Source organism: Tigriopus californicus, chromosome 6, assembly GCF_007210705.1.
Source record: "Tigriopus californicus strain San Diego chromosome 6, Tcal_SD_v2.1, whole genome shotgun sequence".
NCBI lineage: Eukaryota > Metazoa > Arthropoda > Copepoda > Harpacticoida > Harpacticidae > Tigriopus > Tigriopus californicus.
The window spans coordinates 15238498-15250850 of record NC_081445.1 but is presented as its reverse complement, the minus strand read 5'-3'; the positions used below and the strand labels follow the sequence as shown (position 1 = coordinate 15250850).

The window sequence follows — 12353 nt, the reverse complement described above, 5'->3', positions numbered from 1 at the left end:
AACAAGCTTGAAATTCGTCAAATCTTCATAGTTTGTGACAAACTGATGTTCCAAACATCGCAGTAAGCTTAACAAAACATGGGGTTTTGGGTGAACTTGTGTCCAGCAAAGCCCTCAAGTCCTTGGCCGAACTCAAGTCTTTTGCCAAACTCGAATCCAGGAAAATGTTCATACATGTAAGGACTCGCACTAGTACTGAGCCCAGTATTCTAAAGTCAAGGAGTGAATGTTAGATCGACAAAAGATCCGACTTATGTCGTATGGTACCATTGTTTCTCGATCCAAGATTCACTCCTTCGATTTAGATAAATTGGCCTCTCGTTTGTGATTTGTGTTGGCTGTTAACAAATTTGCATACCATACTCCGGCTACATCTCTTTGAAAGTGTTAGCTAGTTCTACAATACTGGCGTTTTCTGACTCTGACCCTTTCTTTTTTAGTATCCCTGTTCCAAATCATCACGTAAGTAGTATTTCAGTTCCTTGCAGAGACTTGGCAATTTACGTACTTATATCCAAGAGGAATTAAGTAAGGGTCAAGTTCTTTATTGGTTGAATGCTATCGAACGACACCCACACTTTTGTGATGTCGGTTTAGTATCGTAATAGTTTGAACATATTTTTGTAAATAGGCTCTTAAACGATATGATGCAGTGCAATTAGCTCTAGAGTGTACCTACCTTTACCTTATAAACCGTGCTTTGATACATTTTTGATCATGTTACAATGAACTGATGCCTCATGGCATGAGTATTTTACTTATCTATTTTAGTTTTCCCAACGATCCGTGTATTGGAAATGCGGGCAAAAACGGAACTTGTTATACACCAGAGGAATGCACCTCTAAAGGCGGAAGCGGAGCAGGAACTTGTGCCCAAGGCTATGGAGTCTGTTGCTCATGTAAAGTATAATCCCAATTTGGTATTTATTGTCCTGTAACTTTCAATGAACCGCGTAGGTTTTGTTTTAATCTGTTGATTAATAATCAACTTAACCTATCCAAACATGGGTCCACAATCTTGACAGAAGCATTGAATAAGCCCCTGCGATATCCAACATAATAATACAGCTCCTTGGAACTTGATGGGGTGATCCAAATAATCATCTGCATTTCAGCACATTGATTAGTGTTTAATGGGCGGCCAATCCCCCCAAAGCGGCATTAACTCTTGTCTTCAAAGATGTTAATTGTATATCTAACGCTTTCTTCTCATTCTAGTTACTGTCACATGTGGAGGAACTCGATCGGAGAATTGCACTTATTTTGAATCGTCGGGCAACGAAGCAGGTTCATGCGTGGCCACAATATGCCCTTGCAGTGACAACATATGCCAGCTAAGGCTTGATTTTGATCAATTCGTTATATCAGGCCCATCAACTTCTGTTGACTCGCTATTTAAGACCGCATTTGGACAACCTGCCACGGCTGGCTCAAAAAGCAATCTGGCCGGCGCATGTTTGACGGATTCCTTCTCCGTGTCCAGCCCATCTGGATGCGCACCACCTGCGATTTGTGGCACGAATAGTGGCCAACATAGTGAGTACTTGCACCAACCCATAGATTTCTAGACGCTGGATGTCGGACGACCGACCACTCGGTTGGTTAAACAGTACAATAAACCGGTTTGTAATCAATTCCCAGGAGACCATCCATTGTACTGTTTTACCAGCCGAGTGGTCGGTCGTCCGACATCCAGTGTCTAGAAATCTATGACCGGCCTTTCTATCTGCCATCCCAACAAGGAAATCAACTACTGTTAGACAAGTAACTTCAAACAGGCTTCCCATGTTTCACCCCAACATTATACTTCAGCTTCTGCTTCATTGCTCTTTGCCGAGAAACATGAAAAGAGGAATAATTATTTCTCTTGTTTGAGCTTGCATTTCATCACCTGAATTTGTAATAACATAAAAAGAAAGACTACCTAATCAATAATGAGGTTTTGGATGTGCATTCATTAAGCTTGGCCGATCTGGAGTGAATTTACCTCCACATTGTCAAGTGCTTCAGGCATTATTTGAGCACAACCTTTCAATATTGTCCGGAAATTTCAATTTTTCCATGCAACCATGTTTGCCAACTCTTTGAAGTTTGTTCACCGAAGGGAATTTCAAGCCCTATCTGCCCATATCTGTGATATTTACTCCGATGTCCAATGATCAGGTGGTGATTCGACTTCAAAATGGATCCTTGTATTGGACAGGAGGACTCTAATGACGTCACAACATGATTTTGGTGAATTCTTTGAGGAAAACAAAAATTGCTGATCTCCGCTCGGCTTTTCAGTGGTCATTTTTTGTTCGACCAAATTCCAGTCAAGCCAATGGACATTTTTCCAGCGATAACTACCTAAATCCTCTGTGGGCTATACGTGTTCGATATTCTTGCTTCCATTATCTCGTATGAGCAGAGTGTTTCATCATCATCACTGTCATGGCGTCGACCCAAATGCCATTGAGCGGAATTTCATTCCATTCAGTGGTATAGTACTCTTAGCAACCCAAAAGTAGACATGTCCTCGGACCTCTATTAGACTACTGGAATCTTGACCCTTCCAAGTACAAACCAATTTTGCATTATGAGCATAGGAAGAGCTGTTGACTTTACGTGTGAGCTTCAGAGGAGAGCAACAGATATGTTGAAAAGGAGAAGATCTGAAATGGATCCATGAGGAAACCCCGACTTGACATCATTTATGTCACTAAACGAACCCTTCGTCTTAACCAATTGATTTCTACCACAAATGAAACTTCTTAACCAATTGAGAACCTTGCCCTGGTTCCCAATCTCATAGAGCCTGCTAACTAAAAGGCCATGATCTACCTTGTCAAAGGCCTTGGCAAAGCCAAAATAGACTTCATCGACTGACTCAAGACTCTCTAGCCCCTCAATGACTTGCTCTTTATGCTGAACTACTTGGGTAACCGTGCTCTAAACGTGCTTGGAACATTGCCGGCAAACCGGAATTGGGACAGATTGGACAATATCACCCCGCAGGTTTTAGCAACCGCCAATAACGGCACAGTTTTACGATGATCAAGCCTAATAAATACAAAATTCAATGGACAAAGTACAAGTATTTTCTTTCTGTTTCTACTTGGGTTGAGTAACACTCAAGTCCATCTCCAATATCATTGATTTTGCTTGGTACATTTTGATCATGGTCATAGACAGTTCGCCGTTGACTCAAACTGAAAACGTTTTACACATGGCCATTGAAGTTCCATTGAAATCATTTTATTATGCTCCTCTTGAGACGAGTACTATTCATTCCTTTATAGTGTATGTTGATGCCTCGGAGGCTTGTAATGATTTGAGATTCGTTCTTGGAAATCAAGGCGTCGGGACCGGTCTGGCTAATCGACAATGGAGTGTTAAGGTACGAAAACTCAAGTTCAAATTGTGCAACCATTTTCACACAGCCGTAATAATATCAATCAGCTTTTATTTCGAGTCCTAATAAGATAAATTAATTCGGTAATTTTTCAGGTTACCCAATACAGTTGCGATTTCAAAAACCTTGCTCCAGAAGGATGCACGCAATACTTTTTCGGCTCTACAACCGACGTAATCCAGACTTACAACTTTGGAAATGGTCGTCATCTGGCTGAGCAAAACCAAAACATATGCATCAGGTAAAAAGTCCTATTTCGCAAGGAGCCTCCACATCCATGTATTCCGTCATCCTTGCCTAGTGTTATGCCGTGTGTACAAACGGGAAAATAGCCCTCCTTCTGAGGATGTCAATGAACATTTAGAGAAGGTCAAAGTTAGTGAAGCTTGAAGTCTTATAATTCTACGACATTATCGCAATCATGTTCATACCCTAACCCGCATGTCTTAAAAACTACTAAATTATTTTGTAGAAAATGAAGACTGTCAATTTTGGATTCAAAAGAATCCTGCGACTGATTGCATATTTGTTTGTATTTGCTTTTAGACGGGAGCGCGGAAATTGCAAGATATGTTACACCGCCATAGATGTTATTGATGTCTCTGTCAATGGACTTGAAGAGGTCGGTCTCATTTTCATGGTAAGTTTCTTTTTCACAAAGAGGCCCACTTTTAGAAGCTCATAACTCAGAAATAGTTTACGGATGTTAACCAGAATACAAATCTGCTGAATGAAGCAGCGAATGGATTAAATAACGGTCTGAACCCAACTCCGGGAAATCGCGCCTCTGGTTTGGCAATCCAAAAGGGAATTTGCGACAAATACAGCAAGAGCCTAACAAGGCTTGGCAATTTGATCTATTAAAACCCCAGTCTTAACGGCTAGGCAGTTGTTCCACAGGGAAGAAAGTGATTGCAAGACATGCCTATATGTGAATAAACATAATATACAGCGATATAGTTCCGGTTCAATACATCCTTCAAATGCAGTCACATAAGTGAACTTTCCTTGGGCATGCCATTTAATGACTAATTTCCCCACCTTATGTTCATGTCCTTGATATTCCCTCTCCGTTATCACTTCCATCACTAATAAAAGCCCTCATTGTAAGGATAGGCTATTTAACTCATGAGTTTGATCATAGAGTCATGTTTGGGTGGACCAATAGAGAGTTGGAGGGTAGTTCCGTACTGGAATTGTGCCGATACCGCCCATGTATTAATCAATTGCAATTTAAGGGAGAGTATTAGGGTTGAACCAATGATACCCTTGCATGGGAGAGTCTCAGTAAACAAATTGGGCTATTGCCAACCATCATTAGCTTTTACCTTACCCCAAAGATCCTTGGTCTTAGTTAGTCTGCATTTAAAGCAAAGAAAGCGAAAACTAAACAGATAATCAAGCAATACAGTTTTAATGATTTTGTTTGCCATAAGTTCTAGAAATAGTCTTACAAGCTTGTCACAAACCTTTTTGGAGGTAATTTAGGTTCTAGTTCCAGAAACAAAGTTTTGATTTATTGCAGCACTGGTTTAAAATCAATCGAGCGATCAGATGACGGCCATCCGTTTGGGGGCAGCCAAATATCCTAGGCATTTTCATTCTGTTTGTCGTGTCCTAGTCATTCGTCGATATTTTATTCACACTTTATAAATCGAAATCCGTCATTACCTAATCCATGATTCACTTCCATTCGCCTATACATGCCGCCATCTTTCCGCACTTAGCATCATTCAAACACCGTCTCACATGCCCACGGCCACATAACACTTTTCAGGACACCAAATGCTGTGGGTACACTCCTGTGGGGTTACCGGAAATGGGCTTCGATTGTATTGTCATCCCTGGACTGAGGAAAAGTGTGGCCCCGAGTACTCTTGTCGGAGATTCAGTTTGTGGGAACGGTGCGGGTTTGGTATCCGTGGATGCAAACGCAGCTGACATGACCAAGACACTTTGCAGTAAGTAGTTGAGTCTCGTTTGAACGTATGGCGGACCCATGGTCCACCATCTAAATGAGTTTAGAGATGGTAGTTGACTGATTTATTACTAAGAATTCCTAGCTATATATACGTATCACAGATAGCACGATGTGAGCGAGCACATGCTCGACACAAACGATTGATGATCGTAAAATGTTATATGTGATGTACGTAAATGTTAGCAACCTACATTTGCGTTTTTCAAACAAAAATCAGGCTGTCTTGGGATCTTGGCTTACCAATTCACATTTCCAATTAAACGTACAATTGGCAGCAGCATTTCGGATTCTCCATTTTATCACGGTTCGGTGATCGACAACGAAAGGATCGATCGTTTTCCTCGGGCTCTGGCTGGCCATAAGCACACGTACTCATAGCTTTCGTTCTGACCTCAACACTGCGATCACTTGCATTCTCAAACATTGTTTAGCAACCAATAATCAAAAAGGCTAACCATCGCGTTTAGGCTAAAATTATATCATTCACAATATAGAAATGAGTGTTCTCTTGATGAAACCATGAGGATTAAGGTCAAACAAGTCTTTGAACGGGCTGAACCGGTGTCAGAAAGAGCTAAGGTGACCTTTAATTTCTTTCCTTTGCATCTATAACAACCAGTCAATAATTTTACAATTTCTTTTACACATTTTTCCAACATTAACTGACTTGTTCATGGTTGAATATAAGCGCTATTTGCTCTGCCTGCCCACATACCAATGGATTGTTTACGACCAATCAACACATATCCATTCAAATTCATACACAAAAAAACACCAATCAGCACTTATCCATTCAAAATAATACACATAAAATCCTGGAAATCAACATCTTGCAATTGACGATGGCAAAACCGACATTTCTGCCATTTTCACCATGTCATATCTGAAATGGTAAAAAATGAAAGAAAGCAAAAACGGTGGAAAATGGCGGAAGGTGGTCCAAAATGGCCGGCGGTGCTTGAAATGCTTCACGAATGTTTAAGTAGTAGCCAAAAGGAATGCCCAACTGGTCATTGATATTGGAATGATATCGCAATCGGTCAGACATGCAATTGCCAGTGGTATCATTAGGCATTTTGACTGAAAATAGATTAGCCTTATGGCAACCCTGTTCATGATCGGCAAGATTGTAACCTCTTCTTAGACAGGTTTACACAGATTTGATATGGTGACGTTTAGACAAGCTCTTTTAATATCGTTTGTTTGCTGGCATCGGTTTCGGCGAGGCAAGGTAGGGACGTCAAACATGTTGTTTTTTCGCGTTGCTCTTGACTTGACAAGTTGGCACAACTGGTCTGTTTAAGGATTTTGTATTATGTTAATTCACGGCTCACGGAACCTCTGTTTTCTCTTCTTTTTCTGGGTTGCGCATTCAACGCATAGATAACTTCTTACATAGATCGATCAAAAGCGCTGCGATCGCTTGTTTTCGTCTCAGCTGTCGCTGGTGGGCACTTGATTATGGATAGAGATACTTTTTGCAGCTCTTGCTAATGTTCACTTTGAAGTCTGAAGCGCGTAACAAAAGCAAATGATCTAATCCCACCCAAGAAGAACATTTTTGACGATAAGAACAATTTTCGATTGTATGTAAAAAAAAACTTTGTTCAAAACCCAAAAAGTTCATCTTTTGCTCAAATAAAACTTTTTCACTTTTCGTTGTCCCCTTCAAGCTCAGAGTTACAAAATTTGCTGCATTTTTGAGTGAGAATATCATAAACACTAATGCATTATTTTTACTGTGATTCCTTAGTTCATTATTTTGTGAACAAAAGCACCCTCAGCGCCAAAATTGCATGAACGCATATGTCAAAAAGGGCCAAATATGGTTGGATTTTCAAACTGAAATCCTTTAAGACCACCATGAAGAATTTCTTCTTTTTTTGTAAATGTAGCATTATTCTAGCATTTTCGAATTCCAATTAGCATCTTTTGTCAAAACTCGAATCTACCATCGACACTCCTGTTTGTGGGTTCCGAGATATATATTTTACATGTTCGTGTTTCCCGCCTTTTTCCCCTCTTAACAAGTTATTCGAAAATGCTCATGCAAGTTCGTAAGGCGTAATAAAGGGGTATCAACACGTCTATTCTATCCTCCCGAAAATATATCTACATCAAAACTAACATTTTTAGCATCGATTTTGCACGAGCTAGCCCCAGCCTGATTGAATTCTGCGTTAAGCGAATTTTCAACTCTGATTGCTTGAGACATAAGGCAAAGTGAAAGTAAATATTGAGTGATTGAAGGGTCAAACATAAGACCATGAAGAAGCGATAAGTTATCGCTATCAAGGGAAATTTGAGTTGTTTGGATACAAACTCTTTCTCTTCGACCAGAGTCAGCGGCACGCAACAAGCACGTCGGAGCAGGGTCAATCATCTTCGAAAAAGTTGGCAGAGGCTGCTCATGGAAGACAACTTTATGTCACTCTGGGATCAGACTCAAGCGGGGATTAGAAATCATAGAGATCTATTTGCGTACCCGATGATGCGATGAACAAAGTCCAGGGTTCAGTGGTCGGTCGTCCGATATCCAGTGTCGAGAAACATATGGTGCACTTCAGTGAACTCAAGACGATTGAGTGAGAAGTGAGTGAGTGCCAAGCAAGGCAACAAGTAGACTAGATTCGTTATGGAGGAAAATCTGGTTGTGCAAATCAATCGGGTGAAGAAACATCATCCAAAGATCATCATGGCAATGGCTTCCAGAGTCTTTTCAAGCAGAGAATGTTTTAATTGAGTAAACCCTTGTGCCAGCCTCTAGAGGCCGCCCAAAAAACAAAAGAGCTAAAGCTGAAATATTTCAAAGTTACGACAAACCCCCCAAAAATCAATTGGAACAACATCAAATCAAGGTGCAACCAAGGTGAGTATTTCAAAAGCCATGTTTCAAGACTTGACCATGGCCCCACTGATGGAGATTGGGGCATCATCATCATCATCACCATCATCCTCTTTGCTTAGCTAAATCAGCCGTTCATGTCGAAACCTGAAGAACACACAACGTTCTTGCTAAGTAGGAACCGGTAATGACCTGGAAATAAAATGTTACTTTTCTAACGCCTTGTCAGCGGGCACATACCACAGGAAAGGTACTTTATAGTCGGCTTCACTGCCAGTAGAGCAGGCAAGCAATGTCTAAACGCACTGCATTGTTGATAGAAAGGAAGTCTGCATGCGGCACTTGAGAACAGATAAAGGTCTGTATGTTTTGCCGTTACCTGCTTTGATTTTCTGCCATTTTCTGCCAAGGTAGAAAAAAATGATCTTTGATTATTTCTCAAACCTGCTTGCAATGGTTTCTCTTGTATTGCCCTTCAGGGCACGGTAGCGATAAATCAACCCATCAAAACTGAAGTATTTCCCTTTGATATCCTAGTTTCAAAAGTTACCCTCATGCGTCAGAACACTTTAAGTTTAATTCTTTCCTGCCGCATGCCATGTTTAACCCAAATTGAAGCTTGGTCAAGGAACAGACATGCCAGGTATTGTTACCCTTTGAAGTCAAATATTTATTATCAAATAATTTGGCTCAGAAAAGTTCTTGAGAGATAAAGTTGCTATCTTCTTCAGATTCCTTGGAAGTAATTGGAGAGACTTAACAAGTAGAGTGAAAAAAAAATCCAAAGGGGTTGCGTTGTAAAAGTCCGACAAGTGTTTACATACCTAACACCTATTATGAGAAATTGTACTAAAAAACTCGGTTTCGTTGAGATCAGCCAATAACTATCTATATCAAGCCGTAGTCCAACTCATTTTTGAAAATCTATTTATTTCATAATTTCTTGTTTTTCTGCATTCCAGCCAAGCGCCAACCATTCAACGTTCGCTTCCGGAGTGATAGTTTTGAGACAGAAGCAGAATTGGGGATTTTGGGGTTTCGGTTGGTGTATTCTCAAAATTCGAACGGATGTTGATGGAGGCAAAGAAGAAGATTAGCACGTCACGTTTAGAAAAACATTATAACTGTCACCAGTTTTCATAGACTATATTCACTTGCTACTACTTATCATATTGCGATTTTGAATGAAAATTTATGTGTTGCCAAAATAGTATCTATCATTATTGAACTCTCCCATTTTGCGTACTTGAAATAGGGCCTGCAAGATCCTCCGGGGCATTCCACGTCAAGCGGACACACTCTCTCGGCAATTGGTCTCAGAATCTCATGAAATTTCACACGTTCAATGTCTAGTTTGAATAAGGCTCACATCTAAAATGTCAGCCTATGGGATCAATATGGCCCATTTTACAGCCATGGTCATTTTTGGCCAAACCACTTGACTATCGGTGTTTGTTGAGTCATAACTTCGGCGTTAGTGATCCACTTGAGTTGAATTGTGAAGCAAAAGTACTCCTTGAGCAATAGACTTTCCATTGAATTGTAATGAATAAATGCACCGATTAAGATTCAGCGTGTAATGATGACCTCATTTGCTCTTTGACCTTGGCAAACCCCCAGTCCGGATGTTCTCAATTTTTTGCAAGTGCATAGCTCTATGTATTTTCTTTATATGCCGCAAAAATAAAAAGGCACCGCCATGGGTTTAGATTTGGGACAGACTTTTGTGACCGCAGTTCATCTATTTTTCTCTTAGAGATGCCATCACGCAACCTTTTGCAACGATGAAGTTTCAAAACTGAAGATCAATACTTGGAAAATTCAATATATACACATTTTCTAGTCAAATTTGCATGGTATTATTATGCAAAGACATTCAGAATAACTCAATGAGGAACTAGTCGCTTTTATATAAGTTTTGATGCGTAGATATAATCTTACTTGTTGTTACAAGTGGCAAAATCCTGAAAAAAATAAAAACTCCTAGGATAAACCAAGGAAACTGCTCTGTCACGTGAAGGTCGATGATTGGGAGGCAGAACATGAATTCTTTGTTGGTGCCGTCACCAATGTGATGCTGGGCATGGACTTTTTGGTTCAACATGATGCGCACGTTGGTGCCCGTGGTGGACAAATAAGCATTAGAGGATTTCCATTAGTAAGTCATTTGAGGTACCTCAAATGACCTAGGTGATTTGGCCTATTTGGCCAGTCCTGGACAAGACGGTCACATACAGTAGAGGTCGTAGAAGCGGCGGATTTGGTCGAGGATATTGAATACATAACGGATCAGGTGTTCAAAAGAAGTTGAACACCTGAAAGCGGAATGAATTCCCTGAAGTTTTCTATGGACTGGGGCATTGCACGATGGTCCAGCAATAAGATAGAAACGGGATCTGCAAATCCAATTTCTGCACCAAGTCATCAAACGCCAGTCCATCTCATGGATAAGGCAAGTTCAATCATTGAACAAATGAAGAAGGATGGAATTTTGAGGACGAACAAAAGTGAGTGGAGTTTCCCTACGGTACTAGTGAAGAAAAGTGTTGGCGGTGTGCGAATTGCCATGGAGTATTGTAAGTTGAACGCAATTGCGAACAAAGATGCGTTCCCCATGTCTCGGGTGGACGAATCGATTGAAGAATTGCGGTGTGCCAAGATTTACTCGACCCTGGATTGTAACCAGGGGTATTACCAATTCAGCATGTCGGAGAAAGATATACCTAAAACTGCGTTCCAATTCAGGGGAGAATTGTTAGAATTTACTCGGATGTCTTTCGGATTGGCGGCAGTACCTGCAACGTTTTACCAGGCGATGCGCAAGGTCTTTGCTGGTGAAAAGTGTACATTTTTCTCGGAGTCCGTTTCCCGTGAGACCAATGAAGAGGAAAGTTGAAGCTATTACGGAACTACCAACTCCCAAGGATGTCAAAGAGTTGCGATGGTTTCTTGGGATGGCGGGTTATTGCCGAAACTTGGTGAACAATTTTGCAGTTGTGGCGCAACCGTTGTATGAACTTCTCAAAGAAAGTGTCTCATTCAAGTGGGGAAGCGACCAAGTCGACGCATTCAAAACACTAATAGGGGCGTTAGCCAATGACCCAAATAGACGAATGCCCGACGTAAAGAAAGCATTCATTGTCAAAACGGATGCTAGTTTGTTCGGTGTGGGGACATTACTGCTTCAAAATGAAGAGAATGGCCGAGTGGTAATTGAATATGCATCCAAGAAATTCTCAGAAGTAGAAAAGTGATACCCAGTCATGGAGCAAGAAGCCTTGGCCATCGTTTTTGCCGTTGATCGCTGGCGACATTTCTAGCTGGGAAACAAGTTTCTGTTGCAAACCGATCATAGGCCGTTGGCCTGGCTCCAGAGCAAGAAAGATTGCAGAGGTAAGTTCGGGAGATGGGCGTTGAGGTTGGCTGAGCTGGAGTGTGACGTGGAACATATACCAGGGGTGGCCAATGATGATGCCGATTGCTTGTCGCGGGCTGCAGTAGCCCAGATTGCGACAAGTGTCGAGAAGTTGAGGTGGAATGGATGAAAGAAGACATGCTATCTCGATTCGGGGTTCCACAACAAATTGTTCTGGATCGGGGTTTGGACAAGGAATCAAAGGAGTTTGTGGATTTCTTGTCTTTAGTGGGGACGAGACCTTACTTCATCTTACCCTATCATCATCAATCGAACCCAGTAGAACGCTTTAACCGTTCTTTGATGTGTGGGATACTTGTTTGGAGCTTCTTACAAGACTGGTTGTTTATTTTCTCTCTAGACTCTAGCTTTTCTAGAGTTGATTCTCATAGAGCCGCCACACAACCAACTCCCCCCAAGATTTTTGGAACAGAAATGGAACATGGAAACAAAAATATAACGAAAATAGGAAACAGGGGCTCAATAATCTAGTCGGAGAGGGGGATACACGTGTCTTCGCCGGATAGTGATGTGAGAGGGGACGCGGGCATCATCCATGAGCGGACCTGTGGCGGGCTTCAATCTGTCAATGGAGACGTTGTCAACCTTGCCGTCGATATCAAGGCGATAGTATTTCGCATTCCGGTCTAGAACCTGATAAGGTCCTCGGAAAGGACGGCCCAAACTGGTTTTTGTTGGGTCCCTGATGAATACGAAT

The 12353-nt window shown here is 41.3% G+C and overlaps 2 protein-coding genes across 2 annotated transcripts in view; one reads left to right on the top strand and one right to left on the bottom strand.

Moving 5' to 3' along the window:
- The window catches only part of LOC131881546 (uncharacterized), a gene marked incomplete at its 3' end in the record, with an annotated part of 23512 nt that extends 18311 nt beyond the window's left edge, over positions 1-5201 (bottom strand). The window contains exon 1 of the mRNA XM_059228432.1: positions 5066-5201. The remainder of the gene's footprint in view (positions 1-5065) is intronic.
- On the top strand, positions 450-9460 carry LOC131882610 (uncharacterized). Its single transcript, XM_059229804.1, has 8 exons — positions 450-462; positions 772-899; positions 1219-1536; positions 3282-3379; positions 3490-3635; positions 3941-4034; positions 5172-5355; positions 9183-9460. Coding segments are annotated over exons 3-8 (636 nt in total). The 5' UTR covers positions 450-462; positions 772-899; positions 1219-1535; the 3' UTR covers positions 9296-9460.
- The last annotated feature ends 2893 nt before the right edge of the window (positions 9461-12353 follow it).

Coding starts and splice junctions, on each gene's coding strand:
- LOC131882610 (XM_059229804.1), top strand. Junction 3,636..3,940: donor AACCAAAACATATGCATCAG/GTAAAAAGTCCT, acceptor ATTTGCTTTTAG/ACGGGAGCGCGGAAATTGCA. Junction 4,035..5,171: donor AGGTCGGTCTCATTTTCATG/GTAAGTTTCTTT, acceptor AACACTTTTCAG/GACACCAAATGCTGTGGGTA.